Source organism: Mesoplodon densirostris, chromosome 5 (genome assembly GCF_025265405.1).
Source record: "Mesoplodon densirostris isolate mMesDen1 chromosome 5, mMesDen1 primary haplotype, whole genome shotgun sequence".
NCBI classification, from domain to species: Eukaryota; Metazoa; Chordata; class Mammalia; order Artiodactyla; family Ziphiidae; genus Mesoplodon; species Mesoplodon densirostris.
Window position 1 is genome coordinate 109,404,171 of NC_082665.1, and position 27,184 is coordinate 109,431,354.

The 27,184-nt window shown below is 45.1% G+C and overlaps 1 protein-coding gene across 1 annotated transcript; it reads right to left on the minus strand.

Moving 5' to 3' along the window:
• Positions 1–871: 871 nt before the first annotated feature.
• On the minus strand, positions 872–26,550 carry LOC132490516 (olfactory receptor 8K5-like). Its single transcript, XM_060098844.1, has 3 exons — positions 25,959–26,550; positions 25,275–25,321; positions 872–1,153 (listed from the first exon to the last, which is right to left on the minus strand). Exons 1-3 carry the CDS (start codon positions 26,548–26,550, stop codon positions 872–874), a joined length of 921 nt encoding a protein of 306 aa, XP_059954827.1.
• Between the last annotated feature and the right edge of the window lie 634 nt (positions 26,551–27,184).

Below are 27,184 nucleotides of genomic sequence, written 5' to 3' on the forward strand. Positions count from 1 at the left end.
TAAGACCTCTAAGTGGCTATCCTGTGAATGTCAGAGGCCAGGGTCATTGCTATTAACCTTTAGGTGGGGGGCTGAGATACACACAGCACAGCTACCTGCATTTCACCTCATCATTTCACCTCGATGTTTTATCTGTGCCTCAAAATTCTTTTGGGAGCACTCAATATTGACTTTTTTTTTTTTTTTTTTTACTGGCAGAGATACTGGTTCTCAGAAAAATTGACTTGGTCAAAGTCTCACCACTTGTAGTGGGTGCAGAGCTGAAGAGGTCATGACAGTGCAGAGAGCACAGTTTGACTGTGACATGACAGGCGTCGGCTGGGGTGGGTACCTGCATAAGTGAGGAACAGTAACTATGAGAGAATGGGGATAATACCTACTTCCTGGAGACTAGAATGTGCTTACTCAGGCCCTGGCACTTACATAAATACTTAATAAAAGTTGGCTATTCTTCTCCTTCTTCATCTCCCACCTCACTTTCCACTAGAGCACACAGGCGTCTTGACAAATACAGCCACAGGCAAGCTTCTACTTACGCAGTCCCCCAACCACCAGGAACACACCCCCAACAAACCTGTCTGAAATGGACTCCATTCCACTCCCCTCCCAGCTTGTGAGTCCTGGGCTTTGGAGATGTTCCCGCACCGCTCCCTTTCCCTCCCTTTGCCCTGGCAGTCAGCACTTCAGCTTGGGCCTGTCCTCACCTGGCTCTGGAGACTTCCCAGGGGTGGGAGTGAGGGGTGCGGGGGTGGGGGCAGTGCTTCATTTCAGGTGGGAAGGGAGAAAAAAGAGGAAAAGCTGGTGAAACCCCTCTCCTGGGGTTGGGGGGGCGGTCCCTGTCCTGATCTCCTATCAGACCCCGTCCCATCTGTCAGGCCTGCATCTCCTTCTCCTCCTTGGCTTCAGGCCCTAGGGCCAAGCTCCCTGACAAGTCTGCTTTTCCTCTGGAACATGGGGCCTCTAGCTCTCCTCTGGGTTTGCAGGGAACCCCTGCTAGCAGCAGTATCACCTGAGAACTTGCTGGAGACCCACATTCTCTGAAGTCTGGCACCACGCCTACTGAACGGGAACTCCAGGGGCAGGCCCTAGCAATCTGCATTTTAAGAAGCTCTCCAGGTAATTCTGATGCACCCAAAGTGTGAAAACCACTGTTCTAGGGAAACAATGCAAAAGGAAGCTGAGGACCTGAGTATTCAGCTCTGCTTCTTGACAAGCACAGTGAGAGCCCCCCAAGTTGTGGTTAAAGGCTATGTGCTAGTTCCAGGCACAGATGGTGGGGAGGGGGAGGTGAATGAGGATGGGGAGGGGGAGGGGGAGAAGGAAGGAGTGGGGAGGAGGATGGGGGCGTACAGGGAGATGGCTGGAGAGAGGAATGTAGACGGAGTGGGGGAGTGGGAGATGGAGAGGGAGGGGTTTGTGGAGGTGGATGGGGGGAAGGGGGAGGAGCTCAGAGACTGAGCTCTGTTCTGTGGGAAAGGAAGGGGCAAGGGGTAGGAATCCCACACTTACTGAGTGCTTACTACTAAGCAGGTACCTGGCATCCACTGTTTCCTTTCACTTTTAATTTAAATTTTTTTTAAAAAGTAAATGTTATTTATCCCTACATTATGGATGGAGACTCTGAGAGGTTGGGCTGGGAAAGGGTAAAGAGAATAGGGTGAGAGTGATACCAATACAGGACCATAAATGTACGACCATAGATAGGATAGGACATTATCGTCTTGTGGAACACCTGCACTGTACAGATGGGGAAACTGAGGGCCAGAGAGGAGAAAGGACTTGCCCAGGGTCACACAGAAAGTCAGTGTCTACTAATTCCTAACCCCGTGCTCTGTCCCCAACCCTTTAAAATGCAAGAAAATCAAAAGCATTTTCTTGCATTTTAAAACTTGTTTTCAAACTTTTTATTTTGAATTAATTTCAGATTTACAGAAAAGTTGGAAAAAAGTATAGATATCCTTAAGTCCGTCACTGCTTTTCCCCTAAAGGTAACATCTTACATATGTGTAGTATAGTAATCAAAAAGTTTTGGGGGAGTTAATTACACTTTTTACTTTGAAGTAATTGTAGATTTACATTCAGTTACAAGAAATAATACAGGGCTTCCCTGGTGGCGCAGTGGTTGAGAGTTCGCCTGCCAATGCACGGGACGCGGGTTCGTGCCCCGGTCCGGGAAGATCCTACGTGCTGCGGAGCGGCTGGGCCCGTGAGCCATGGCCGCTGAGCCTGCGCATCCGGAGCCTGTGCTGCGCAATGGGAGAGGCCACAACAGTGAGAGGCCCGCGTACCGCATTAAAAAAAAAAAAAAGAAAAGAAATAATACAGAGCATCCTGTGCGTCCTTTATGGAGTTTCCCCCAATGGAAACATTTTGTCCAGAACTTTTATGCTTGTGTGTTTTTGTTTTACTCTTCAGGTTCATCCTCCTCACTCAGGAGAAAGTTCTCAGATCTCTTCTGAAGAGACAGAAAGAACAGGATATAAAAATAAGAATGGAAAGGGTTTTCTCAGCAGGAAAGATGGGCATCTGCTTTTCCTGGATCCACTATTTCTTCTCCAGGGACCGCCCAGGCCTTCCAACAAAAACCTCTGGGTCTAAGCTTCTGCAGGTGTCATCCAAAGATACCTGCGCGGGCAGCAGGGGAGCAGTGGCAGTGTTCCAAGAACTTAAAACCTCATGAAACCTTGCCCTTGGGAGGAATCTTGGAAATCAGCCACCCAATTCTTCATTTGGTGCTTGAGTCTCTATCAACCTCTGCTGGGAACTCGCCCCCATTCAAAAGCTTTGATAACTTGGAGTGCTAGAAAGTCTTTTCACTGGACATGAGAGCAGGACTGTGATTTCTGTTCACTGTGATTTTCCTACTCCCCCCACCCGCCCCCCACAACAGTGCTCAATAAATACTAGTTGAATGGATGGATGAGTGAATGAACTAATGAGCAGATCTTCTGCCCAGTTTGTGTGGTTAGAAGCACAAGCTTCCTCTGAAGGAGGGCGTCAGGGTCTGTCTGGGATGCTGTCAGCGTGACTCAGCACAGCCTGTGCCTTGCTGAGGGCAGGTGCCCTTGGAACTTGAGGTGGATAGGAGAGTTCCCGGCTAAGAGGTCCCTGGGGTGGGGAGACGACTCTTTCCAGTGTTCCGAGGGCCAGGGCCGGGTAGCAGCCTTACTCCATGGCCATGGCCATATTACATTCCCGGGTAAATCGAGGGAAATACAATCCATATGTTCTGGGGTTATTTATACGATTCTCATCAAGATGCCGCCATTGCGTAAGAGCCATTTGACATCGATGGCACGGCTTTCTTTTTTCCATTCTGAGAAGAGTCCCTGAAAAAAAGCCAATTCCACTGTCCCTGGAAAGGGAGGGGCAGGAGCACAGGGAACAGTCATCTGGGGCAGCCCTGCTGGCAACGCAGTGTCTGGGGAGACTGTTTTCAGTGAGTCTCCTAGGGGAGGATGAGGAAAGACGGAGACTCCTGCCAAGCTGAGTGCCCACGAGGGCTCTGGCAGCTGCTGCCAGCATGACTTCAGTGGAGGGGGGCGTGGAAATGGCTTAAGGAGTTGCCAAAGAACAGGGAGGAACAGCTGGTGCATTGGGAAGATGGGGGTTTCCAGGAAGGACACCTGGGTTGCTTTCTGGTGTAACTTTGGGTAAATTACTTCCTTCCCACCACCCCTGGGCCTCAGTTTCCCCTTCTGTGAAGTGTGAGGCTGCACTCATGCTCCACCATCCTTATGCATCCCGATAGACTATTCTAGGACCCCCTTTTTTAAATATCTTATTGTGAATATTATCTGGCAATGCCTAGATAAATATTTTTCAAGAAAATATCTTTACCACAATCCTTAGTAAGAAATACATTTTACACAGTAATCTAGTGTGTGTGTGTATATATATGTATGTATGTATGTATATATATAAATATATAAAACTGAAACAAAGTTTTCACAAATCAATGTTTACCTCTCCTACAAGGATAGACATGTAGATTAATGGAACAGCAGAAAGAGTCCAGAAATAAACCTACGCATTTATGGTCAACTGATTTCCAACCAAGGTGCCAAGGCAATTCAGTGAGGAAAGATATCCTTTTTAGGTGGTGACACAACTGGATATCCATATGCAAAAATCCATCCATCATCCAGACATACATACATGTATACACTTACACCCTTACTTCACGTGAAACACAAAAATGAATTAAAAACGGATTTAGATTGAAATGTAAGAGCTAAAAGTAAGGAGTGAACTATGTGTATTTGTTAACCACAAGGACGACCCTCATGAACATTATGTTAAGTGAAAGAAGACGAACATGAAAGACTAAATACTTTGTGTTTCCATTTACATGAAATTTCTAGAAAAGGCAAAACGCTAGAGGCAGAAAGCAGCTCGGAGGTTTATTTGGGCTGTAGGGCTGCTAACAGGCATGGGGGAACTCTGTGGAGTGACAGCAGTGTTCTGAAACTGGGGTGATGGTTACACCGCCCTATAAATTAGCTAAAAATCATCAAATTGTACACTTACAATGGGTGAACTTTATAACATGAAATTATAACTCAAGGAGACATGACAACTAATCAAATTAAACCTGAAAGATAAAGATGGTGCATGATTTGTTCATTTGTGATGTGTTCTTTGGGTGTGATGACTTAGTTCCAAACCACCTCTTACTGTCTTATCTGTCTCTCTTCATAACATCCACAGAATCCTTGCACATAGATATACTACTCATAACTACAGTCATTTGAAAAGATTAGAAAGGATATATAGTGATTAGATTTATACTGAAAACTAAATTTTTTTAAGAAAAGGAGTTTATAAATCTAAGCAAGTCTTCCAACATTATGCAACACCAGTAAATACTATTAGTAGACCATAATTAGCCATACTTTCAAGCATGTAGTTTGTCATATTCACCAAAGGCATAATCTGATAGTTCTGAATGATCGTGAAGTGCAAGGAAAAACGTTCTGTCTCTCCTTAGTAGCTTAGGATGGGAATCAGACACATCCAAAGATTTCCAAACCTAACTGATCATGAGGATGATTCATGGACAGCTCCCCACCTCACCCCCAAGACCTCCGAGGGGGTGAAGTTTTAGGATTCTTTAGTCTTGCAAAGATCTCCCAGGTGGTACGGGAGGTTTGTGAGTTTCACTTGGTGCAATCAGTGTAATCAGATTTGAGACAGAATACGAAGATTGGTCTCCAATTATAGTTAAAATATCAAGGTTTGCAAATGAATGACTTAAAAAAATATATAAAGCAGAGCATAGATTAAGTTGCCCAAATCTGACCAACCCTGTTTTCTGTTCATACCTAATTTAACTGTCTCATTGAGTCTGTTTTGGGAAACTGGTCTCTGCTTCTGAAAGCACTCTTCCTTTGGTTTTTCAGGCGCTGTTTCTCCCTTCCCTTTCCCGTCCCCCAACTGTTTTCCCTCAAGGACCACTGGGAGGCATCTCATCTCCTTCACTTCCCATCCCTTACGTGTTGACCTCTGACCTCTGCTCTCTCCTCCTCTCATTCTCCTCCAGTGGTTTCTCAAGTGCACCCTTAAGCCACTTGTATCAGAAGCACCCAAAGAGTTTGCTTCTTGCTGAAAGTGCAAAGTCCAGGGCCCTAGCCCAGATCTACTGAATCAGAATCTCTGGAGGGCACCTAGGAATCTGCATTCAAGCTGTCTCTCCTAGAAATTCTAAAGCACACTGAAGTGCGAGAACAGCAGCTCTACAGACTTCCCCTGGGCCACACTCTTTAATGTTTCCTGATTCATCCAACCCACTGCTGCCCAGACCCCATCTCATTGTTCTACTCCTTAAAATCTTTTACACAGGCATCTTGTCCCTGGAGACTTAGGCTAAGCTCCCAGATCCTGGCATTAAAGACCTTTGTTGGGCTTCCCTGGTGGCACAGTGGTTGAGAATCTGCCTGCCAGTGCAGGGGACACGGGTTTGAGCCCTGGTCTGGAAGGATCCCACATGCCGCGGAGCAACTGGGCCCGTGAGCCACAACTATTGAGCCTGCGCGTCTGGAGCCTGTGCTCCACAACAAGAGAGGCCGCAATAGTGAGAGGCCCGCGCAACGCGATGAAGAGTGGTCCCCTCTTGCCACAACTGGAGAAAGCCCTCGCACAGAAACGAAGACCTAACACAGCCATAAATAAATGAATAAATAAATAAATAAATAAAAAGATCTTTATCACTTGGCCCTTGTGAGGCTCTTGGGTTAGGCTTTTTCTCCCCACAACTCTCAAATTTCTCTGCCCTCCAGGTATACCCTTAACACACCTGCCTGCTTGCACCTCTGGGCCCGGCTGTTCCTGCTGCCCAAGTGCTCTCCACCAAGGTTCTCCTGAATTCACCTTCAAGTCTCAGAAACTGCCTTGAACATTATTCTCCGAAACTACCCTGAGCTTGACGGCCTCACCATGTTCTCTTCTTGCCCTTAGGGCACCTGTTTGTAAGATTCCTCACTCAGTATTGTCCTGGATGGACCTCCTACCCACCAGAGCTCTGCACGAGGGGACCCATGTCCATTCTCTTCAGAACCCCAGGAGCATGGGGTTCCATAGCACAGAACAAGAAGACAATGGTCGTGATGACAGGTGCAGCAAGGGTGCTGCTTACCTGGGTGAGGGGCGACTTCTCTCATCAGTGCACGTGCGCTAGCCTCCAGGGCTGTGAACTGTCTCTGCTCTCAAGGGCCTCTTGTTGAGTGAAGGACACAGAAAAGTTGGTGGGGATAATCTGGGTGCAGAATGCTGTTACAGAGGGAAGAGTGGGGAGCTGTGGGAGTATGGAGAACAGTCAGCCCGGACCTTGGTTCCAGATGGAAAGTTCCTGTCCTAGGAAAAGGGCAAAGTGATAGGGAAGGTTAAACACGGAACATTGCACAGGATGGGAAAGAGCTCCTGAAGGACAGCGCAAAGGCTTAAGCCTCAATCTGGGCTCTGCCACTGATAAACTGTGTGACACATGCTTATACAATTCCTGAGCCCAGACTTCATGTAAGTAAAGGGTGGAGTTTAAACTAAGTTCAGTTCTGAAACCCTTGAAAAGATGAGAGATGGGAACGTGATACGATATATGTTGTGAAAGGTGCATTAATAGTGTTAGACACCAGATGGCAGGAGAGGATCTATTTTTGCACAAACTTGGGGCTTTACCTCCATTGCTGAAACCTCACCTTGGGGGTGGTCCATTAGAATTGGGGCTGATGGACGCCACCAGCTCCAGACCTGGCTTCTATATAAGAGGCTCTTCTGAGACATACGAGCAGCAATTCTTATTAAAAAGAATTTTCCCTCACTTTGGGGGAACTAGTCATTAGTTGTCTTTAAATATGCATATTTGAAAAGCAGCCCCCGTGATGCCTACTGATATACTTCCGAGGCCGTCCCAGCATTGTTATGCTGCAGCTCTGGTTCTGATCCCGTGTGCTGGACACACGGAGGGAGGTGTTTTATTCAGGTCCTAGTGGAACAAGCTGCCCACCCCTCACTCTCTGGGGGTAGGTATTGATCACAGGAAATGGATGGGCTGTCTTGCAAGGTATCTATGCCCTACCCCTGGGGCTTTGACCAAAGCTGGGCAGCTGGGGGGCTAAGGAGGTAATTTCTGATCCTCAGTGGCTAGATTTGGAGCAGAGACCCTTGTGAGGATATGATGGAAGCCATAGACCCTGTCCTCCAGAACACTCGTAATATATATGTTATTTCAGCAGCTTCTCAGACCTTGTGTCTAGGGACCCAGACTATGGACCACTCAGAGTTCTTCTCAGCCTTAAGAACCTAATGTCATGTATTCACTCAAAGTGGTCAGCTATGCACATTAGCTTTCTAATCTGTGGTAAGACTAAACTCTTTGTTATTTCCCCTAGAGAAGAAGTAGCAGGAGTGATGAATCCCGAGTCTTACCATGGCTGATAACTAACTAGCGGACCATGAAGGATCCGTTAGATATAACTGTAATGCTTTTGGATCTGGGTTTCCTGTGAGCACTTCAGCCGTGCAAAAGGCTGCATCCTCAAGCTCTGCTCCAGGGGAGGCTGAAGAGCTGCGGATGTTTCCAGCCAGTGCCTGCCTGCTGGAACACACTTTGGCTGCACAGGGAGGAGATGGAGCTTTTTGCCAGCTATATGTCCACATCTTGGTCCTGAGTTTTCTTTGAATATCTTTCTCTTTGCTAGAAAACCCCTGCTGCCTGCTTTTCTGCGCACTGTACAGCGGCTCCACACACTCATGGCTTTGGGGTTCTTTGCTTCCTGAGGCTAGTGACCTAGAAGCATCAGAGGACAGAATAACTAGCAATGACCTTGGGGTGGGAGACTCGGTCTGGTCCTGGCTCTGCCATTTATTAACTGTGAGTCTCTGGGCCTCAGATATATAATGTGGATAATGATTCCTTTTCTGGCCTCACAGTGTTCATTTACTTGTCAAATATGCATTAGAGCCTATGTGCCACTCCCTGCTCCAAACACTGTGGATACAATGAATGAGACAGACATGGATTTCCAGTCCAGGCTAGTTTGAAAATCAAATCATAAAACATATCTGAACACCTTGTGTTCACTACAAAGTGCTCTGCTGACATACAATCTTCCTTCTGTTTTTGTTAGAATGGTTTTGCGGCCTATTGTGGCAGGAGACACAGACGCAGGGTTCCAAACATCACAAATATGAGGAAGTTACCTTCAAGCAGAGTTGATGGACCTCAGTCCTGCTCGGTGGGAAACTGCAACCAGGCTGGCCCTGCCCATCCACATTCCTTGTTTTTTTTTTTTTACATCTTTATTGGAGTATAATTGCTTTACAATGGTGTGTTAGTTTCTGCTTTATAACAAAGTGAATCAGCTATACATATATCCCCATACCTCTTCCCTCTTGCGTCTCCCTCCCTCCCACCCTCCTTATCCCACCCCTCTAGGTGGTCACAAAGCACCGAGCTGATCTCCCTGTGCTATGTGGCTGCTTCCCACTAGCTATCTGTTTTACGTTTGGTAGTGTATATACGTCCATGCCACTCTCTCACTTTGTCCCAGCTTACCCTTCCCCCTCCCCATATCCTCAAGTCCATTCTCTAGTAGGTCTGTGTCTTTATTCCTGTCTTACCCCTAGGTTCTTCATGACCTTTTTCGTAGTCTTTCTCCTGGAAGATAAGTGGATGGGACTGCAGCCTCCATTATTCAAACAAAATCCAAAGTCTTCCACTGAGCTTTGGGCAGACAAGCGCCATCGTGTGGAGAACGTAGGTGGGACGCTGCTGGCGAGGGCAGCACCCCAGGACACCCCCCAGTCTCACGTCCCTTGTCTGTATGTGTTCTTCCCCACAGTGCCCTGAGCCTCCCAGGCAAACTGATTCCTAAGACAACCAGTTGAAAGTTTCCGTTTGATCTTACTGTTCCATGTGATCCCGAATTTTCAAGTCATATGTTACATACACAAAATAGTTTAATAGGGGGCTTCCCTGGTGGCGCAGTGGTTGAGAGTCTGCCTGCTAATGCAGGGGACACGGGTTCGTGCCCCGGTCCGGGAAGATCCCACATGCCGCGGAGCAACTGGGCCCGTGAGCCACAACTGCTGAGCCTGCGCGTCTGGAGCCTGTGCTCCGCAACAGGAGAGACCGCGATAGTGAGAGGCCCGCGTACCGCGATGAAGAGTGGCCCCCGCTTGTCACAACTAGAGAAAGCCTTCGCACAGAAACGAAGACCCAACACAGCAGAAATAAATAAATTAATTAATAAACTCCTACCCCAACATAAAAAAAAAAGTTTAATATTAGTAATGGGGAGCTGGGAGACCCTTGACCCTCATTTCCACTCTTTTCCCCTTTCTTCTCCAACAAGGCCCTTTCCTCCGGGTTAGGCTCCTGCTGGGCGAGATGCTGTCAGTGGACAGGCTGACACTGTGTAGTGGCAGAAGTCTGACAGCCCAGGGGACTCTGGACGAGAAAATGGGGCTCATCCTCACCCCAAATGCTAAGGAATGTAGAGTATAGCCCCTCTCTCTCCCCAGTAGCCCTCTCAGTCCTTTGAATACCCACCCCTCTCACTGGGTGGGCTTTAAATCATCACTGATGCTTTCAGACAAGACCTGCATGTTGAGGGTCTGAATTCACTCAGGAAGGGGTGTGAGTGTGTGGACATTGTTAAAGTTGCATTTTTTATTCAACAATATGTTAGACTTGAGCTATTCTATTCTGTGCAAATTATTCAGAAAATGAATTTTCCCGGACAGAGTAAAAAAAAAAAAAGAGTAGGGAAAGGAGAATTTAATTATTAGGAATTCTGAGGACAAAACCTTCTCTCCTGTTTCCAGGAAAAATTGAAGAACATTTGTCTGTCTGCTTTAAAGAAGACATATTTGCAATATTTGTGTATAAAACAATTTAATGCAACCCTTCCTCTGCCCGCCTCCCAGCCATATACACCTTCTCAATACCAAGAGAGTCCTGTAGGTCACATGAGGTGCTATGACAGCTCCCATCTCTCCAGGGGCTCAGCCCCAAAACCATGCTGTCTTTGTGACCTCTCTCTTTCTCTCATACCATAGATCCAACCAGTCAGGAAATCCTATGGACTCTACTTTCAAAACATATCCAGAATCCAACCATTTCTTACTTCTCTACTGTGATCTGAGCTCTCAGGAAGATTAGTGCAATAGCCTCCTACTTGCTCTCCCTACTTCCCCTCTACACTCTATTAAAAAAAATTACAGCCAGAGTGGTCCTATAAAACCTAAGTCACATTCAATCCGTTTCCCGGCAAACCCTTCCATCGAAAAAAATTTATAAACCATTTGTGTTCTCTACTGACCATGGGAATGTCTGACGGGCTGGGCAGAATCTATGTGTCCTTTGTTCAGTAGTATTAACTACTACCAGCTCTTGGGTTTGGACCTAATTCTCCTATAGCCTCTTAAAGACTGAAAAATCCTGGAAATAAGGTAGCAGCAGAGATAGGCTGAGATTTCTTTGAGGTTATTAATTTCTGTTTCCCACTAGCTAAATTGGGCCTGAGGTTCTCCTGAGAAGCACAGAGCAGTGATTCTAGCAGAGCCCTGCCAGGGTAGGTCCAAGGGATTCATCCAAGTTTGGCACAAGAGAGCAGTCAGAGGAAAAACAAAAGAGTCCATGCAAAGTCAACTGGAAATAAATGAGCCTTGGATAAGCTTCATTAACTCGCAAGTTTTCCCTCCTCACCCAGTGTCTTTCCTATAAGGGGCACTCTGACAGCCAAGTACCTAGATCTCCTCCTGCAAAATCTGATTTCCCATTCAATAATGCGAGGTAATACTGACGATGGCTAATAATTCTTAAGCACATATTTTGCACCAGACACTATTCTAGACACTTTATATTCATCCTTTCATTTATTCACTCATTCAACAAATATTTATTGGGCACTTAATAAATCTATAAATAAAACAAAACAGAAAAATAAACCCCTACCTTCCAGAGCTTACATTCTGGTACAGGGAGACAGAAAATACAGGACCATAATGAATAAGTAAATTATATTGTACACTAGGAAGTGATGGGGCAGGGGGAGGGAAAGGGAGCATCTGAGAGCAGGAATCACAATTTTATAGTTGGTCCAGGTAGGTCTCATTGAGGAAGCGACATTTGAGAGGAAAAGGAGATGGTAATGAAGTTATCCATGTGGTTACCTGGGGGACCAGTGTTCCAGTGCAAAGACCCTGCAGTGAGAGCAACCTGGATGATCTGGGACCAGCAAGGACTGCTGTGGCTGGAGCAGCCCAGCGATGAGGTCAGAGGCCATGAAGGGACCAGGAGGCCATTGGAAGGGCCCAGCTTTCTCTCTTATCAAGTGGGAAGCCATGGGAGGACTTGACTTAAGGTGAGCTATGTTTTACAGGGCCTGACTGCTGTGTTGAGAATAGAGTGTAGGATGCAAGGGAAGAAGTAGGGAGACCAGTTAGGTGGTGGTTGCAATAATCTTGGTGAAGGATGATGACAGCTTAGGAGAGGGGATGAGAAAGGTTTAGATTCCAAATATGTTTTAAATATTGAGTCAGTAGCACTTCTTGGATCTGTGGCGGGAGGGAAAGTAAGGAGTTAAAAACGAATACAAATGCTCTGGTGACCTAAATGGGAAGGAACTCCAAAAAAAAAAAGGGGGATAGGGCCTCCCTGGTGGCGCAAGTGGTTAAGAGTCCGCCTGCCGATGCAGGGGATACGGGTTCGTGCCCCGGTCTGGGAGGATCCCATATGCTGCGGAGCGGCTGGGCCCGTGAGCCATGGCCGCTGGGCCTGCGCATCCGGAGCCTGTGCTCCGCAACAGGAGAGGCCACAACAGTGAGAGGCCCACATACCGCAAAAAGAAAAAAAAAAAAAAAAAAAAAGGGGGATATATGTATACGTATAGCTGATTCACTTTGCTGTGCAGTAGAAACCAACACAACATTGTAAAGCAATTATACTCCAATAAAAATTTAAAGAAACAAAAAATGAATACCAGGTTTTGGTCTGAGCACCTAGAAGAATGGAGTTGCCCTTAGCCGAGATGGAGAAGAATGCAGGTGAACAGGCTTTTGGAGGAAGATCGGGAGTTCAGTTTGGAACATGTTACATTTGTGGTATTTTTTGGAGTGGGCAGTTGGCTACATGAGCCTGGAGTTCAGGGGAGTGGCTCAGCTGGAAGTATACATTTAAGAGTCTTTGGTACATAGATGGTAATGAAACCTTGAGCTTGGATGAGCTCACTGAGGGGCTGTATGTTGTAGGTAGATAGAGAGGAGGACCAAGGACAGGACCCTGAGTCTGGGAGAAGATGAGGAACCATCCAGGGAGAATGAACGGGAACAGTCAGAAAGGGAGGACAAAGCCAAGAGTGTGTAGTCCCAGAAGCCAATGGAAGAAGTGTCTTGAGGGGGCAGCAATGATCTGCTGTGTCCAATGTCACTGGTGGCTCAGGTAGGAGCAGGACTGAGTTGGTCAGTGGGCGTAGCAATGTGGAAGCCATTGGTGACCTTGACAAGAACACTTTATGTGGAGTAAAGGGCATGAGAGCCTTGTTTGTGTGTGTTTAAGAAAAGATAAGAGAGGAATCGGAGACAATGAGTATATCAACATAAGAAGTTTTGCTGCAAAGTGTTGCAGAGAAAAGAATGGTAGAAGGCAGGGAAAGCACGGTCAAGGGAAGTTAAAAACAATTTTTTTTTTTGAGATCGGACAAATAACAGCCTGTGTGGAGCCGATGAGAATGATACTAATGATACTAATGCTATAGGAGAAAAATGCTGTTGGACCAATGTCTCAGGGTAGTCTAAACGGGGTAGAATCTAGTCACTTTAGGTGACTGAAGGGTTGGCTTTTGTTGTAGTTTTCTAGAGCTGCCAGAACAAAGTACCACAAGCTGAGTGGCTTCAACAGTGGAAATTTTGTTTTTTTTTTTTTTTTTGCGGTATGCGGGCCTCTCACTGTTGTGGCCTCCCCCGTTGCGGAGCACAGGCTCCGGACGCGCAGGCTCCGGACGCGCAGGCTCAGCGGCCATGGCTCACGGGCCCAGCCGCTCCGCGGCATATGGGATCCTCCCAGACCGGGGCACGAACCCGTATCCCCTGCATTGGCAGGCGGACTCTCAACCACTTGCGCCACCAGGGAGGCCCAACAGTGGAAATTAATTTTCTCACAGTCCTGGAGGCTAGAAACCCAAGGTTAAGGTGTCAAGGTCTATGAAGGAGGATCTGTTTGCAACTTCTCCCCTAGCTTCTGGTGGTTTGCTGGAAATCTGTCATTTCTTGGCTTGTAGGCACATCACCCTGGTCTTACCTTTCTTTTCACTTGGCATTCTTCCTGTGTGTGTCTGTGAATAAATTTCCCCTTCACATGACACCAGCCAGTGGTATTGAATTAGAGGCTCAACCTACTCCAGTATGACCTCATCTTAACTAATTACATCTGCAATGACCCTATTTCTAAATAAGCTCACTGAGGTGCTGAGGGTTAAGATTTCAATATACAGTTTTGGAGGGCACAGTTCAACCATAATAGCTTTCAATAAGAGGTGGACAATTTATCTTTAGTAACAGAATGGAAGGTAGAACACTGAAAATGCTGGCAGATTTATAGATAGATTTGTGGGAGTCCATGCAAATACTCTTCTGATTGCTTCTATTTTCTCAGTGATGTGAAAAGCAAGGCCATTAGCTGAGAGTGTGGGTAAAGGCAGACTGAGGAGGAGGATGTTGTGAAGTTGTTTCTAGCAGGGGGGGAGAGTGGGTGTTCTAAGGGGATACAATACAGCAGCTGGGTGTTCTTAAGGGCACACCTGTGATCCTTGGTCCTGCATCTAAGGCAGGTCAGTCAGTGTGGTCCTGAATTTTTCTCAAGCTCCACTCAGCTGCGGAAGGGCAGGCAGAGAGTGTGGGGAGAGTTATGATTCACTAGGGTGTGATCTTGCAAAGTGAGTACAGCACACAGAGAAGGAGCAGCAAGGGAGATGAGAGTAAATACAAGGAAGTTGCAATGATAGACTGTGGAAATAAAATTGGATAACAGGGAAGGGAGGATCCTATGTGGAGATATTATTATCACTCTGATTTCACAGATGAAGAAAGTAACAGATAGAGAAGTGAAGTACTTTTGAGGGTTCAGTCAGTGGCAGAATCAGAACCCAAATCTAGGCAGTGCATCTCAGAGCCTGTGTTCTTCGAGACAAGACCAGAAAGGTGGGAGGAAGGAGGCAGGAAGGACGGGGCATCAGTAGTTATGAAACTGTTCTCTCCACTGACCCCATGTGACTGTAAGCAAGGCATTCTAATCCCCTGTGACACAGCATTCCATGATTCCAGTGATTTCCTCCTCTTTGGAGAAGAATCTTTTCTCTTTTGTTCTGACAGATATTCTCTTTCATTTAAAACAGATATCTGTGTCCCTACTAACCTCCCATCCTCCCTTCCTTTCCACCCTTAAATACGTACACTGTTTCATTGTTCACAAAATACTTTTGTATTCATTTCACACTTTGTGTTCACTGCTACCCTGCTCTGGCAGTTATTATTATTTTCAAGATAAGGAAATGAGGCTTCGAATAGTAAAGAGATGAACACAACAGCCAGTTAATAGTAGACCTGGGCCTCAAATCTAAACCTTTAATTTAAAATTCAAATCTCTTTCTATCTCCTAGGATACTTTCTTTAAAAATGATGATTTTTCTGATTTTGAAATAGGGTGAATTGGAGGGCAGGTGTATCCCTGACACTGGAGAAGTTCAGGAACATAGATTAGTACTCTTCTAGGATTCTGTAGAACAAATTCAAGCAAAAATTATGGTGTTAGAGTACATGCCACTCCCATTTTCCACCCCTGACTCGGTGGTAAGTCAGGGAATAAACGCCTATGTTAATAGAAGGAAGGCTAGTTAAATGGTTTAGTTACGGTACATATTTCAAAATGCTTCTGGAATATTTGCTAAAGCTCCTCAGTGAAGTTTATTCACTCAAATATTCAATCATTCATTCATCAGACTTTTATTAAGCCCTTGCTATGAGCCTGGAATTGTGCTAGGTGTTGGATCCTTGTCTTTAGGAAATTCATAATCCAACAGGTGATACAGACCTATAGACACATACCCTATAAATGCTGTAGGGAGAAATGAACTAACTGCTAAGGAGCACAGAGCTGAGACTGACCAATTGCCTGGGCAGAGGAAGAAGGACTTCAAGTTGGAGGTGACATTGGAGCTTCTTAGAGGAGTTTTCCAGGCGGTGCAGGGGAAAAACTGCACAGTCCCGCAGCTCTCTCCATTCCTCTCCCCCAGACTGGTTTTAGCATGACCTCTACACCTGTACTAACAAAACACATGCCACACTAATAGTTTAAGACAAGCGAAGAGCCGAATGATTTCTTCAGCTCCTCGAGGTCATGGAATTCAAGAGGAAGACATTGCTGTGACCAACGTGATTATGGGCAGGAAAGAGGGCATGGGCAGGCAGGGACAGTAACTCTACCCAGGCTTGTAGTCAGTCATGTGTTCCTCTAACCAATAGAACAAAGCACAGCCTTCCTGTCTCAGAGAGAAGGACAGAGGATGGTATGGAGGACACTTGGCCAATGACCTGTTGACAGGTCAGATTTTTGGCTGACCATTTCTCCTCTGTGGGCCACAGTTCATAAATTATGGAGCTGATAGTGCTAACTGTGATGGGCTTATGGATAAAAGTTTTTTCTTTAAATTATTTTACTTTTTCTGTATTTTCTGTATTTTCTGCAATGAGAATGTTTTAATTAACCTGAAAATGTTAATGTATTTATTAACCTTTAAAAATGAAGAGATTGAAGTAAATGGCTTCTGAGACCAATTCCAGCTCAAAATCGGATTTTAAAGGAAGAGTAGAGATAGAGAAAATAAGCAGATAGTATTGACTTTTGGTGGCAGTAATACATTATGTTGATGATGCTTCTTTATAGTAGCTCTCATTTATTGAGTGCCAAGTCTTATGTAAAACACTTTATGTACATATTTAAATATATATGTAGAAATATTTAGTATATATGTCTAGCTATCTATATATCTGTAGACATAGCATATACCTTATATAGATATTCAGATAGATATCTATATCTATATCTATATCTATCTATCTATCTATCTATCTATCTATCTATCTAGATATCTATATATAGATATAGATATATTCCTAGAATAAGGAGAAGAAATACAGTGAAGTGTTTGGGGTCCTTTTGACTTGGAGTTAAGTTCTGGCTGGGTCTATATATTCCTCATCTGTCTCTGAGCCCAGTTCTAATAAAATTCAAAGAGAGACACACTTCCTCTTTATGTGAGCATCAGCTGTGTACTTCCCCAGGTCCCGACGGTCTCAAGACCCACTGCTAGTGCTATCCATCCCCACTTCCTCCCTTCAGTGAGCCAACAGCAAGCTGCATGGGTGAGTGCCCTTAGATCAGGATGGAGCCTCTGAGTGCTGGGGCTGCAAAGAAGGGCAGTACCTGCAACAACCAGGAGCAATTGGGAGCTCCCACATCCAGAAGTCTGGCCACAGGCACAACTCATTGTCTACAGCACATCCCGCCCCTCCACCACAGGGCTAGAGTCAGATTTTGGTAAAGAAAATGCAACCTCAGGTGGCATTAAAGGCAACCTCTAATAAAAGTTGAGCACGTTACTAAGAATTGCTAAAGATTTAAGGATCACAAACATTGTATAAGAAGGGAATAAAACTCAACAAACAGAAAAATTAGCTCCCTAGGAAAGAGAAAGTGGAATAGATAAAAATGGGGGAAAATGTAATTAATATTTACATTTATGAAACAAGAACAAGATGTTATGAAAAAGTACCAATTAGAGATTTCGGAAATGATAAAATATGCTTGTTGGAAAGAAAAAGTAAACCAATGAGTGCAGAGCACATTGGACATAGTTGAAGAGAAAATGAGAGTGTTGTAAGCTGGAGATGAGCAATTCCACCAGTTTTTAGAACAGAAGGACCAAGAGACAAAACATGCAGAGAAAGTTAAGACATGTGGAAGACAGAGTCAAAAGTCCACTATCTATTTATTGAATATGAGTTGAAGATGGAGAGAACAGACAAAACAAAAGAGAGAAAATCAAAAATATAGTAGAAAAAAATACCCCAGTGCTGGAGAAAGATGTTTTTAGATTCAAAAAAGGACACCTTGCTTCTGAGTAAATGAAACAAAACAAAAATTCAACCTTAGACACATCCTAGTGAAATTTTGGACAACGAACGGAAAAACAATCTGAAAGCTTCAGAAAATATTACCTACAAAGAAGGAAGAATCAAATAAACAACAAGTTTCTGATGACCAATAATGGCTATAAGAGATAATGGAATAATATCTTCAATATTAGGAGAGGAAATAATTTTGAGCCTAGAATTCTTTAACAACCCAAATAAACATTAAAATGTAAGGTCAAAATAAAAGGATTTTAGAATACAAAGTCTGTACAACAACTCTTATTGTAAGAATTTCTGAAAGCTATAGTCCAGCAAAATGAGAAATGAATACAAGAGAAAATTATTGCAGAGAGAGAATTTTAAATTAAATCCTAATAACTGTTGACTATAAAAAATAAATCAATATTATGCTAGATCCCAAATGCAAAATGATTCCTATGTATGATGTGGCGAAGAGGAGGTTACCATTTTTATCATTATAAATAGGGGAAAATATAGACATGGTTTAGTTTTATATCATAGAAAAATATATTTATTGTGTTGTTTGGACTGCAGCAATAAGTGGATTGCTTTCAGAGTTTGAAAGGAAAATCAGCAAGATATGTATAAAAGAAAAATAAGAATCCTTCATCAAAATGAGAATAGCATTCTTAGCTAACACCTCAATTACTGAGTCACTAATTTCCTTCTAATACTTATTGGTTGACTGTTTAAAGGTAAGAATGGAGCTGTGAGTCTCACGCTTTGCTGCACATTAGAATTACCTGGGTAGTGTTGATAACTCTCAACACCCAGGCCCCATTCCACATTAATTGAGTCAGTATCACTGGGGGTGGGACCCAGGCGTAAATATTTTTAAAACTTTCCAGGTTACTCCAATGTGCCTCTGAGTGTGCTAACCAGGGAATAGAGGAGGGTACTGTTAGGGAAAAGGTCACACTTCAGGTGGGATTAGATGGCAGAGTGACTGTGGGCAGGTCCTTGCACCCTCAGACATTCTCTGAGCTGTAAGAGTTGGTATGCAGGAGCTCTATGGGCCCTCCAGAGCTGAGGAACTCTGATTCTGTAAGACGAGTCTCAGAAAGAAGAGAATGTGTTTCCTCCCTTTTAAAATGTACCACATGGGACCAGTATGAGTATAGGGCTCACGCCCACCTGGTCCTCAGAGCTGGCACCACACTGTTGCTCCATTTGCACTGTTGTGGCCAAACATGACCCCTTCTCATTAGGAGCTTGCCCACAGCTATAGGTAAAAAAACCTATCAAGACCTTCTCGGTCTATGATAACGCTTAGTGCCCTTGCTGAGAAGTGCTGCTGGACCCAGTGCCAAGCCTTGCCCAGCCTGAAATACCTTCTCTCTCCTCCCTGCCTATTTAGGACACACTCGGTTTCTCTAGGAAGACATGGTTTCTTTCTCTCAACTCCTGGTAAACACTATCTTGGCTCCTAAGTAGATGTCAACCTCCTATTTGATATTTCTTTTTAAAATCCTCCAAATGCTTGTTTGAGCCTAAGTCTGATGCAATGAAGAGGCATTTAAGCCTGCAGTGCTTCAATGAATTCTCACCATAACCCACCAATGTGTAGGTCAGTCTCCTGAATGTCTTTCCCCCTCTGACATGATGAAATCCAAATGCCTTTGCGTGGCATTCACACTCTTCACAACCTAGTACTCATCAACCTCACGGAACATCACTTTCTCTGCCTTCCAGTTAAGTCCATTCTCCAGCAGTCTCACCAAGATTCCACACCATCCCTGCTGTGAGAACATGCTACTCACATGAGTGCTCCATTAACGTTCTCTGTGAAGTGTTCCTGGACTCCCCATTCAGAGCTCAGTTCACCTGTCTCTGTGCTCCTATGCTATTATATTCCTCCCTCTGTGACAGCAGTCGTCACTGTGTATTATAATTACAATTCTAAGGTGTAGTTTTTCTTGATAGACCAGAAGGAACTAGACAACAGAGTACTGGTCTCTGTCTTCACCATGGCTAGCACAGTGCCTTGTGATTAATAAATATTTATCAGATGAATGAATGAATCAATAAATGAAATGATATAAGACCCTAACGGACCTGGCCAAAGAGAAAAAAAAAAAAAAAGCTCTTCAGCTTGGCTAGAAATTCTAGCAATCAGCATTAACACGAAAATTAGTTAAAATGCTTATTCCTAAGCTTCAGTCCAAAATGATTTTGATTTAGTAGGACCAGGGTGAGACCTGGCAATCTGTATTTTCAAAAGTCCTGTCCTCCCCACCCCCCTGCACTGAGTCTGATTTGTAAGATCTGGGGACCTGCCATGGCTTTGGGAATTCTTCCTTGGGAAATGATGTACTTTTGCCACTGTCCCAGTGCTCAGGGGCCAGAACAACACAGCTGGTTATCAGTCTGTTTGGCTCTTCTCTTTCCAAGAGGGCCGATGAGGCCAGTTGCCCCTCCAGTATGCTGACCCCAAATAACGAATAGTCTTTACAGCTTAAGAACAAACAACCCAGGGCTTCCCTGGTGGCGCAGTGGTTGAGAGTCTGCCTGCTGATGCAGGGGACACGGGTTCATGCCCCAGTCCGGGAAGATCCCACATGACACAGAGCAGCTGGGCCCATGAGCCATGGCCGCTAAGCCTGTGCATCCGGAGCCTGTGCTCCACAATGGGAGAGGCCACAGCAGTGAGAGGCCCGAGTACTGCAAAAAACAAAAACAAACAAACAAAACCAACCCAATCCAAAAATGGGCAGAAGACCTAAATAGACACTTCTCCAAAGAAGATATACAGATTGCCAACAAACACATGAAAGAATGCTCAACATCACTAATCATTAGAGAAATGCAAATCAAAACCACAATGAGGTATCACCTCACACAAATCAGAATGGCCATCATCAAAAAATCTACAAACAATAAATGTTGGAGAGGGTCTGGAGAAAAGGGGACACTCTTGCACTGTTGGTGGGAATGTAAATTGATACAGCCACTATGGAGAACAGCATGGAGGTTCCTTAAAAAACTAAAAATAGAACTATCATATGACCCAGCAATCCCACTACTGGGCATATACCCTGAGCAAACCATAATTCAAAAAGAGTCATGTACCACAATGTTCATTGCAGCACTATTTACAATAGCCAGGACATGGAAGCAACCTAAGTGTCCATCAACAGATGAATGGATAAAGAAGATATGGCACATATATACAATGGAAGATTACTCAGTCATAAAAATAAACAAGTTCTTTGTAGTGAGGTGGATGGACCTAGAGTCTGTCATACAGAGTGAAGTAAGTCAGAAAGAGAAAGACAAATACCTTGTGCTAACACATATATACGGAATCTTAAAAAAAAATGGTTCTGATGAACCTAGGAGCAGGACAGGAATAAAGATTCAGATGTAGAGAATAGACTTGAGGACACGGGGAGGGGGAAGGGTAATCTGGGATGAAGTGAGAGAGTAGAATTGACATATATACACTACCAAATGTAAAATAGATAGCTAGTGGGAAGCAGCCGCATAGCACAGGGAGATCAGCTCCGGTACTTTGTGACCATCTAGAGGGGTGGGATAGGGAGGGTGGGAGGGAGGCTCAAGAGGGAGGAGATATGGGGATATATGTATGCATATAGCTGATTCACTTTGTTATACAGGAGAAACTAACACAACATTGTAAAGCAATTATACTCCAATAAAGATGTATTAAAAAAAACAAAAAACACGGGCTTCCCTGGTGGTGCGGTGGTTGAGAGTCCGCCTGCCGATGCAGGGGACATGGGTTCGTGCCCCAGTCCGGGAAGATCCCGCGTGCCGCGGAGCGGCTGGGCCCGTGGGCCATGGCTGCTGAGCCTGCGCGTCCGGAGCCTGTGCTCCACTATGGGAGAGGCCACAGCAGTGAGAGGCCCGTGTACCACAGGAAAAAAAAAACAAACAAAAAAACCCCCACAACTTTCTTAGAGCTGTGTCCTGAACAAGACAGGGCTGTGCCCATGCAATTGTGCCTGGTCATGGAGCCCAACCTGACAAAAGGTTTGTATTTTGGCTAACTTCTAAATCTGAGAGGATGTGAGAAAAATAGAGCAACATTCTGCTATTGGGGTCCTGTCATCTGTTACTTTCTGAGGTGATGGACAACCATACTACGAGCAGTGTTCTTTTCAGCCTCTGTCTTCCTCTAAATGAATACTGATGCTGTGTTCACCTTTAATTAATATTCATTGCGATAAAGGAATTACACTCATTCACTTTTAATTATACCCTTCTTGCATCAACAAGCTTTTAATAACAGATTTTCCAGGGTAGGAAAAAACAAGCTCTCTGCCCGCAGCCTTGTTTGATGTCAGGAAAGCTGCCTCTGCAATTGATAAAGGGAATTTCAGTTTGTTACTTGGTACAGTGGGAGGAGCCGTGGTGGAAAGTTAGGTCTTCTAAGTTCTAGCTCCATCCAGCTATGCCATGGCTATTCTGTGTTCTTGGGCCAGTTCCTTGCCCTCCTGTGCTTCACCTTTGTATCTGGAAAATGGAACCCAACCAATCATTCTCATTGATGGCTGTATACAGGGAAAACCTGGGGGATTATTGAACAATACCAAAGCCCAGGCTGCATTCCAGATGAATTAAAACGAAGTATCTATGGGTTGGGTGTAGGTACAGGTATTTTTAAAAAGATCCTCAGGTGGGATTCTTTTGATGTTGGGAATTATATGGGTATCATTCTCACCAGACTTCTAGGTGTTTGTGGCTCCTGCCAGGGTGGCAGGTTGCACAGGGCCCAGAAGGAAGGCCAGCACAGACCCCAAGAACCAGGTCAGCCATGCCCTGGTGCTCCCCTGTGCTGGGTGGGTGCTCACATCCTGGGATTGGCTCAGTGGTATTCTCTAGGAGCAGGGAGGAGGGATAATGTTCACTGAGCACCTGCTCTGTGACGAGGCACATCCAATGTCTCATCTGTCAGTCATTAGACACGTCCCCTGTCTTCTATGTGCCAGGCATGGGGGGTTTAATGTTGGTGAGTAAGGCAGTTTCTGCCCTCACAGACCTTATGACCTAGTAGGGGAGAGAGACTTCAAAGTGTGTAATTAACAATTACATGAGTTTAAGGAGGTGAAAGGAAAAGTACAGGTTGCATCAGAGCACATAACAGTGGTGGGGCAGTGTTGGTAAGAGAGACCTGCTTTAGAAGCAACGTCTAAGGTCGGAGGCCTGAGGATGAGTAGGACTTAGTTCAGCTCGTAGATGGCGAGCAGCATTCGAGTAAGAGATATAGTGCTTCTACAAGGCAGATGTTGGCACTCATGTTGTCCAGAGGAGAACCCAGTCCCAGAGAGACTAGGTCCCAAGCAACCTCCCTGGTTCTGACTTTTCAGCTGGGAGGGATACCAGAAATCACATGGTGGGACAGAGCTCATTAAAATGACCACAGCTGCAGCTGGACAGAGCAGAAATCAGGTTGAAATAGGAAAGGAATGAAGCCATAGGCCTAAGGCACACTAAAGGCAGAAAATGCCACCTGCCTGGTCAGGCAACAGGCCACAAGCAGTCCTGGGAAGGAAGCCACATCACAGGGTCCAACACGGATCTTGGATGGGAGTGGGGTTCTCTGTGAGGCAGATGGAGACTGGTGTGGCACGACCACAGGAGGGGTCCAACAGCAGGGGATATTTTGATGCTCCTAGCAGGTGGTCCAGAGCAAGGCAATTTTCAGCCAATAGCAGGTCTCCTCCCGTTAGTCTGGATTTGGGGGATGGGACCCCAGATGCTGAGAAAAGCAAAACAATGCTCTGCCAATCAGTGCTGGACAAGCCCAGCAGTGCAGCTCCCTCAGGAAACGAGGTGAGACCACATCTCAGCAGCTGGCTCGGGCTCAGGGTTCAGACTAAATCAGGAGGTCAGAGACAGTTCAGCACTGGGGGCTTGATGCCGAGATCCAGAGCTTGAGGACAGGATCAGTGCTGGAGGCTGTGGGGAGGCTTATCTCAAGGGCAAGGATCAAGTCGTTCCAGGTGTGGGGGGAGCAGGTAGGCAGAGGTGGGAGGCAGGTGGCACCTGACCATCCATTCCAGTGGTTCTCAGTGAGCATCTAATATCCACTGAGAATCTGCTTCAACATAACAGGGTGGGATGTGGGTACCTGCATTTTTAAGAGGCTCCACAGGCAATTCTAGTGTATATTTCTGGTTAAAAATCACTGAGCTAGACCAGTCCCTTCAGTTTTCAGATGAAGAACCTGAGGCCTAGAGAGAAGAAGTGACTTGCCCAAGGTCCTACAGGACACTAGCAGAAATAGGACTAAAACCTTGGTTTCTTCACTCCCAGTCCACCACCTATACATTCAGGTTAGCAGTTAACATCAGCAACAGCTCTTGAGATGCATACCCCCCTGGCTCCGATATCATATCCGATGTTCTCAGTTAGGGAACATTGCTTATTTATGCCCCATAAGCAAACCAAGACTGTGCGAAGTGAAACAATTTGCTTGCTCAAGCCCATATAGCTGGGCTGGGACTCTTTCCTAGTCCTGAGATCTTTCTCTGGCTTCAAGCAGCACATTACAAAGCTGGAGTTTAGTCTTTTCTCCCAGGAGGCAAGACCTGACCTTTTTCATCCTGGATGGTCTAATGGCCTCAAATCCATTTCCTGTGCACGTGGCCAGCAAGCCCCTAATGGAGTGTAGCTATAAGGCTAAAGGGGAGCCTGGTCATTAGAGGCCTAGAGGCATAAATGACATTTGGACAACTGGCCAGCTGGCTACAGTGCATTTGGCACCCCAAGGGTCCCAGAAACCAGAGCCGAAGTGCCAAGCATATCAAACTCACGTCACCAAGTTCTGCACTCAGCTGCTCCCTTAGCATTTGCAGAATGTCCTGCCCACACTCTTCCCCTCGCATCCTCCCTTGGCCATTTGCAGCAGCAGATGAGTTGAGGTTACATGCAGCTGATCCCAGGCCTGCTGGTTAATTATCCTGGCCTGTAATTAGTGTTTCCTATTCCTCACTCCTTGCCAGCTCCTGCAGTTAATGTATCATTTCCCTCTCTGCAGAGACTCCTTTGGGAGGGTTCTGAGGCCCTGGAATGAACATTTCTGGCAGTGGCAGGATTTTGGAGATGTTCCATCTGCTGCCTGTCCCACCACCCCTTGGCATCATCTCTGCTCCCTCCCACCTCAAAGTCTACATCCATCACCAAGTCTTTAGTTCTCACCTGAACACTTCTTGAACGTGTCTTTGCTTTTCCATCTTTGTGGCTCTGATTTGATCAGACCTCATCGTCCTTCATTTGGACTCCTACAGTATTTTCTTAATGGGCCTTCCTGTCCTGGTCCTGCAAATGTCTCCTCTGCAATATAGGAAGAATAATCTTTCTAAACTGCCAATCAGGCTGTATGATTCTCCTACCTAAAAGCCCAACCTTTTTAGCTTGGCACATAATGTCCTGGGCAGTGTGGTCTGCCTAATTTTCTACTCCCTCTTTCACATGGTTTTTACATGGTTTTAAATTCAGAACTGCTGTAAATTTCTCCTCTCCTCCCTCCCTTACATGTCCCAATACATATGTACATGTGTGTGTGTGCATGCACACACACACATGCACTCCATCCATACATGCTGCTCCATGAGCAGGAGAACAGAAGACAGGGCAGGAAAGGGATCTGATTGACTTGGGCAAGCACCCTAAGAACAATCATTAGGAAAGTGAGAAGGGACTCATTCTCTATGACTTTGGAAGATGGGACTAGAAACTATTAAGTTCATTTTAATATTCAGAATAGATATTTAACTGATAGGGACAGAGTAAAGGGACAAAGTACGTGATTAAATAGTTAATCTCACGAGGGGATTGTAAATAGAGAAAAAAAGTATGGGAGACCCCTGTAAGTTAATCATCACTCAAGAAAGTACACTTTTGTAGCAAGAAAACCATGCAACAAAAGCATGAGGCATGCTCCTCAAACAATAAAACAATGGTGGAATGAGGTCCACATCCTGCCCAGTGAGGTCAGTAAGTTATCAATTCCTAGGACATGCTTCTATGCACGAACTAAAAACAAAAATATAGGGAAAAGGTGACATTATACTGAAACCTGAGATGATTTACCATATTTTAGTATGTTACCACCTTTTGGACCATTTCCATAGCACCATGAAAGTCCCAGTATGACCAAGTAGGAACAAGAAAACTCCCCCAGCCCAATGTGGAGGAGGAGCTGATGATGGAAGTTTGATGTCTATTCAAAAATGAGGAAGGTGGTCTTTTCCCCCTCCTCCCTTTTCCTTTGATTATAAAACTGTATAGTATGACCAACAATTCTATTTCTTGTGCACTTGAGCACAGCATAAGTAACAGGGGAACATCATCACAGTAGAAATGACTGATGATATTAGAGCCGCAAAACGTCAATGTAAAAATCTTGATAGTGAACATTAGTGCTTGAAAGGTACTGTAGAGGTATGGAGTGCCTACCAGCACATGGCAAAGTCTCTGGGACATGATAACATTGTAGAGCAGAGGGTTACAGATGGCCAAATAGCAGTCATAGGCCATGGCTGACAAGATAATGAACATAAGGAAGAAAGGCAACTGTGTGGCACATGCATAATAGGAAATGGTATTTTGGTCCACAACAAAATTTACCAGCATCTCAGGACAAATGACAGTAGAATTACCAAGATCAGTGAAAGCCAGGTGTTTGATAAAAAAGTACATAGGTGTGTGTAGGTGGGAATCCACTTGGATCAAGATGATCATTCCCAGACTTCCCACCACTGTGACTATGTAGCTAATGAGGAAGACCCTGAAAAGTGGGGCCTGCAGCTCAGGATGCCTTGTGACTCCCATCAGAATGAATTTAGTCAGCAATGATAGATTCTGTTGGCCCATTTAGTCCAATTAGCTTTTCTGGAAAGAAACAGGTTGTTATTAGCTTCCTTGTGGGTCATCTAAATAAAGTATAATATGTATAGACAGAAAAAAACAAAAACAAAAAACTGTAGCCCACTAAGCTTTCGGGGTGACACCCCCTTGCCTACCACTTGTATTTCTCACAAGCGTCCTATACTAATAAATTTTTCCTTACCTATCACTCTGCCTCTCGCTGCTTTCTTTCTGCACCGAGACAGACCTATGCTCTACTGAGTCCCAAAATGCATTCTGAGGTGTCATAACCACTGAAGTTATTTGAGCACAAAGTGGGCTCCCCCAGGAAATAGTGAGTGTATCACCTGGAGGATTCGGGCAGAGGCTGTCTGTCAAGATGCCATAGGTGCAATTCCTGCACTGGGCATGGTCTGGGAGTCTTTGGCCCTCAAATGACATTCTAATTCCAAGATTCTGTAAATCTCTGATACAAAAGCCACATCAAGTCTTGCTGCTTCCACAGAGACTTTCCTGTTTGGGAAATTCTCTCACCTCTCTGCACATTTGTGTCTGAATCCCATTCATGCACATACACACACACTCCACACACGCCCCTGACATGGAAATCTCTACGAGACACAGAGCATGTTACCACACA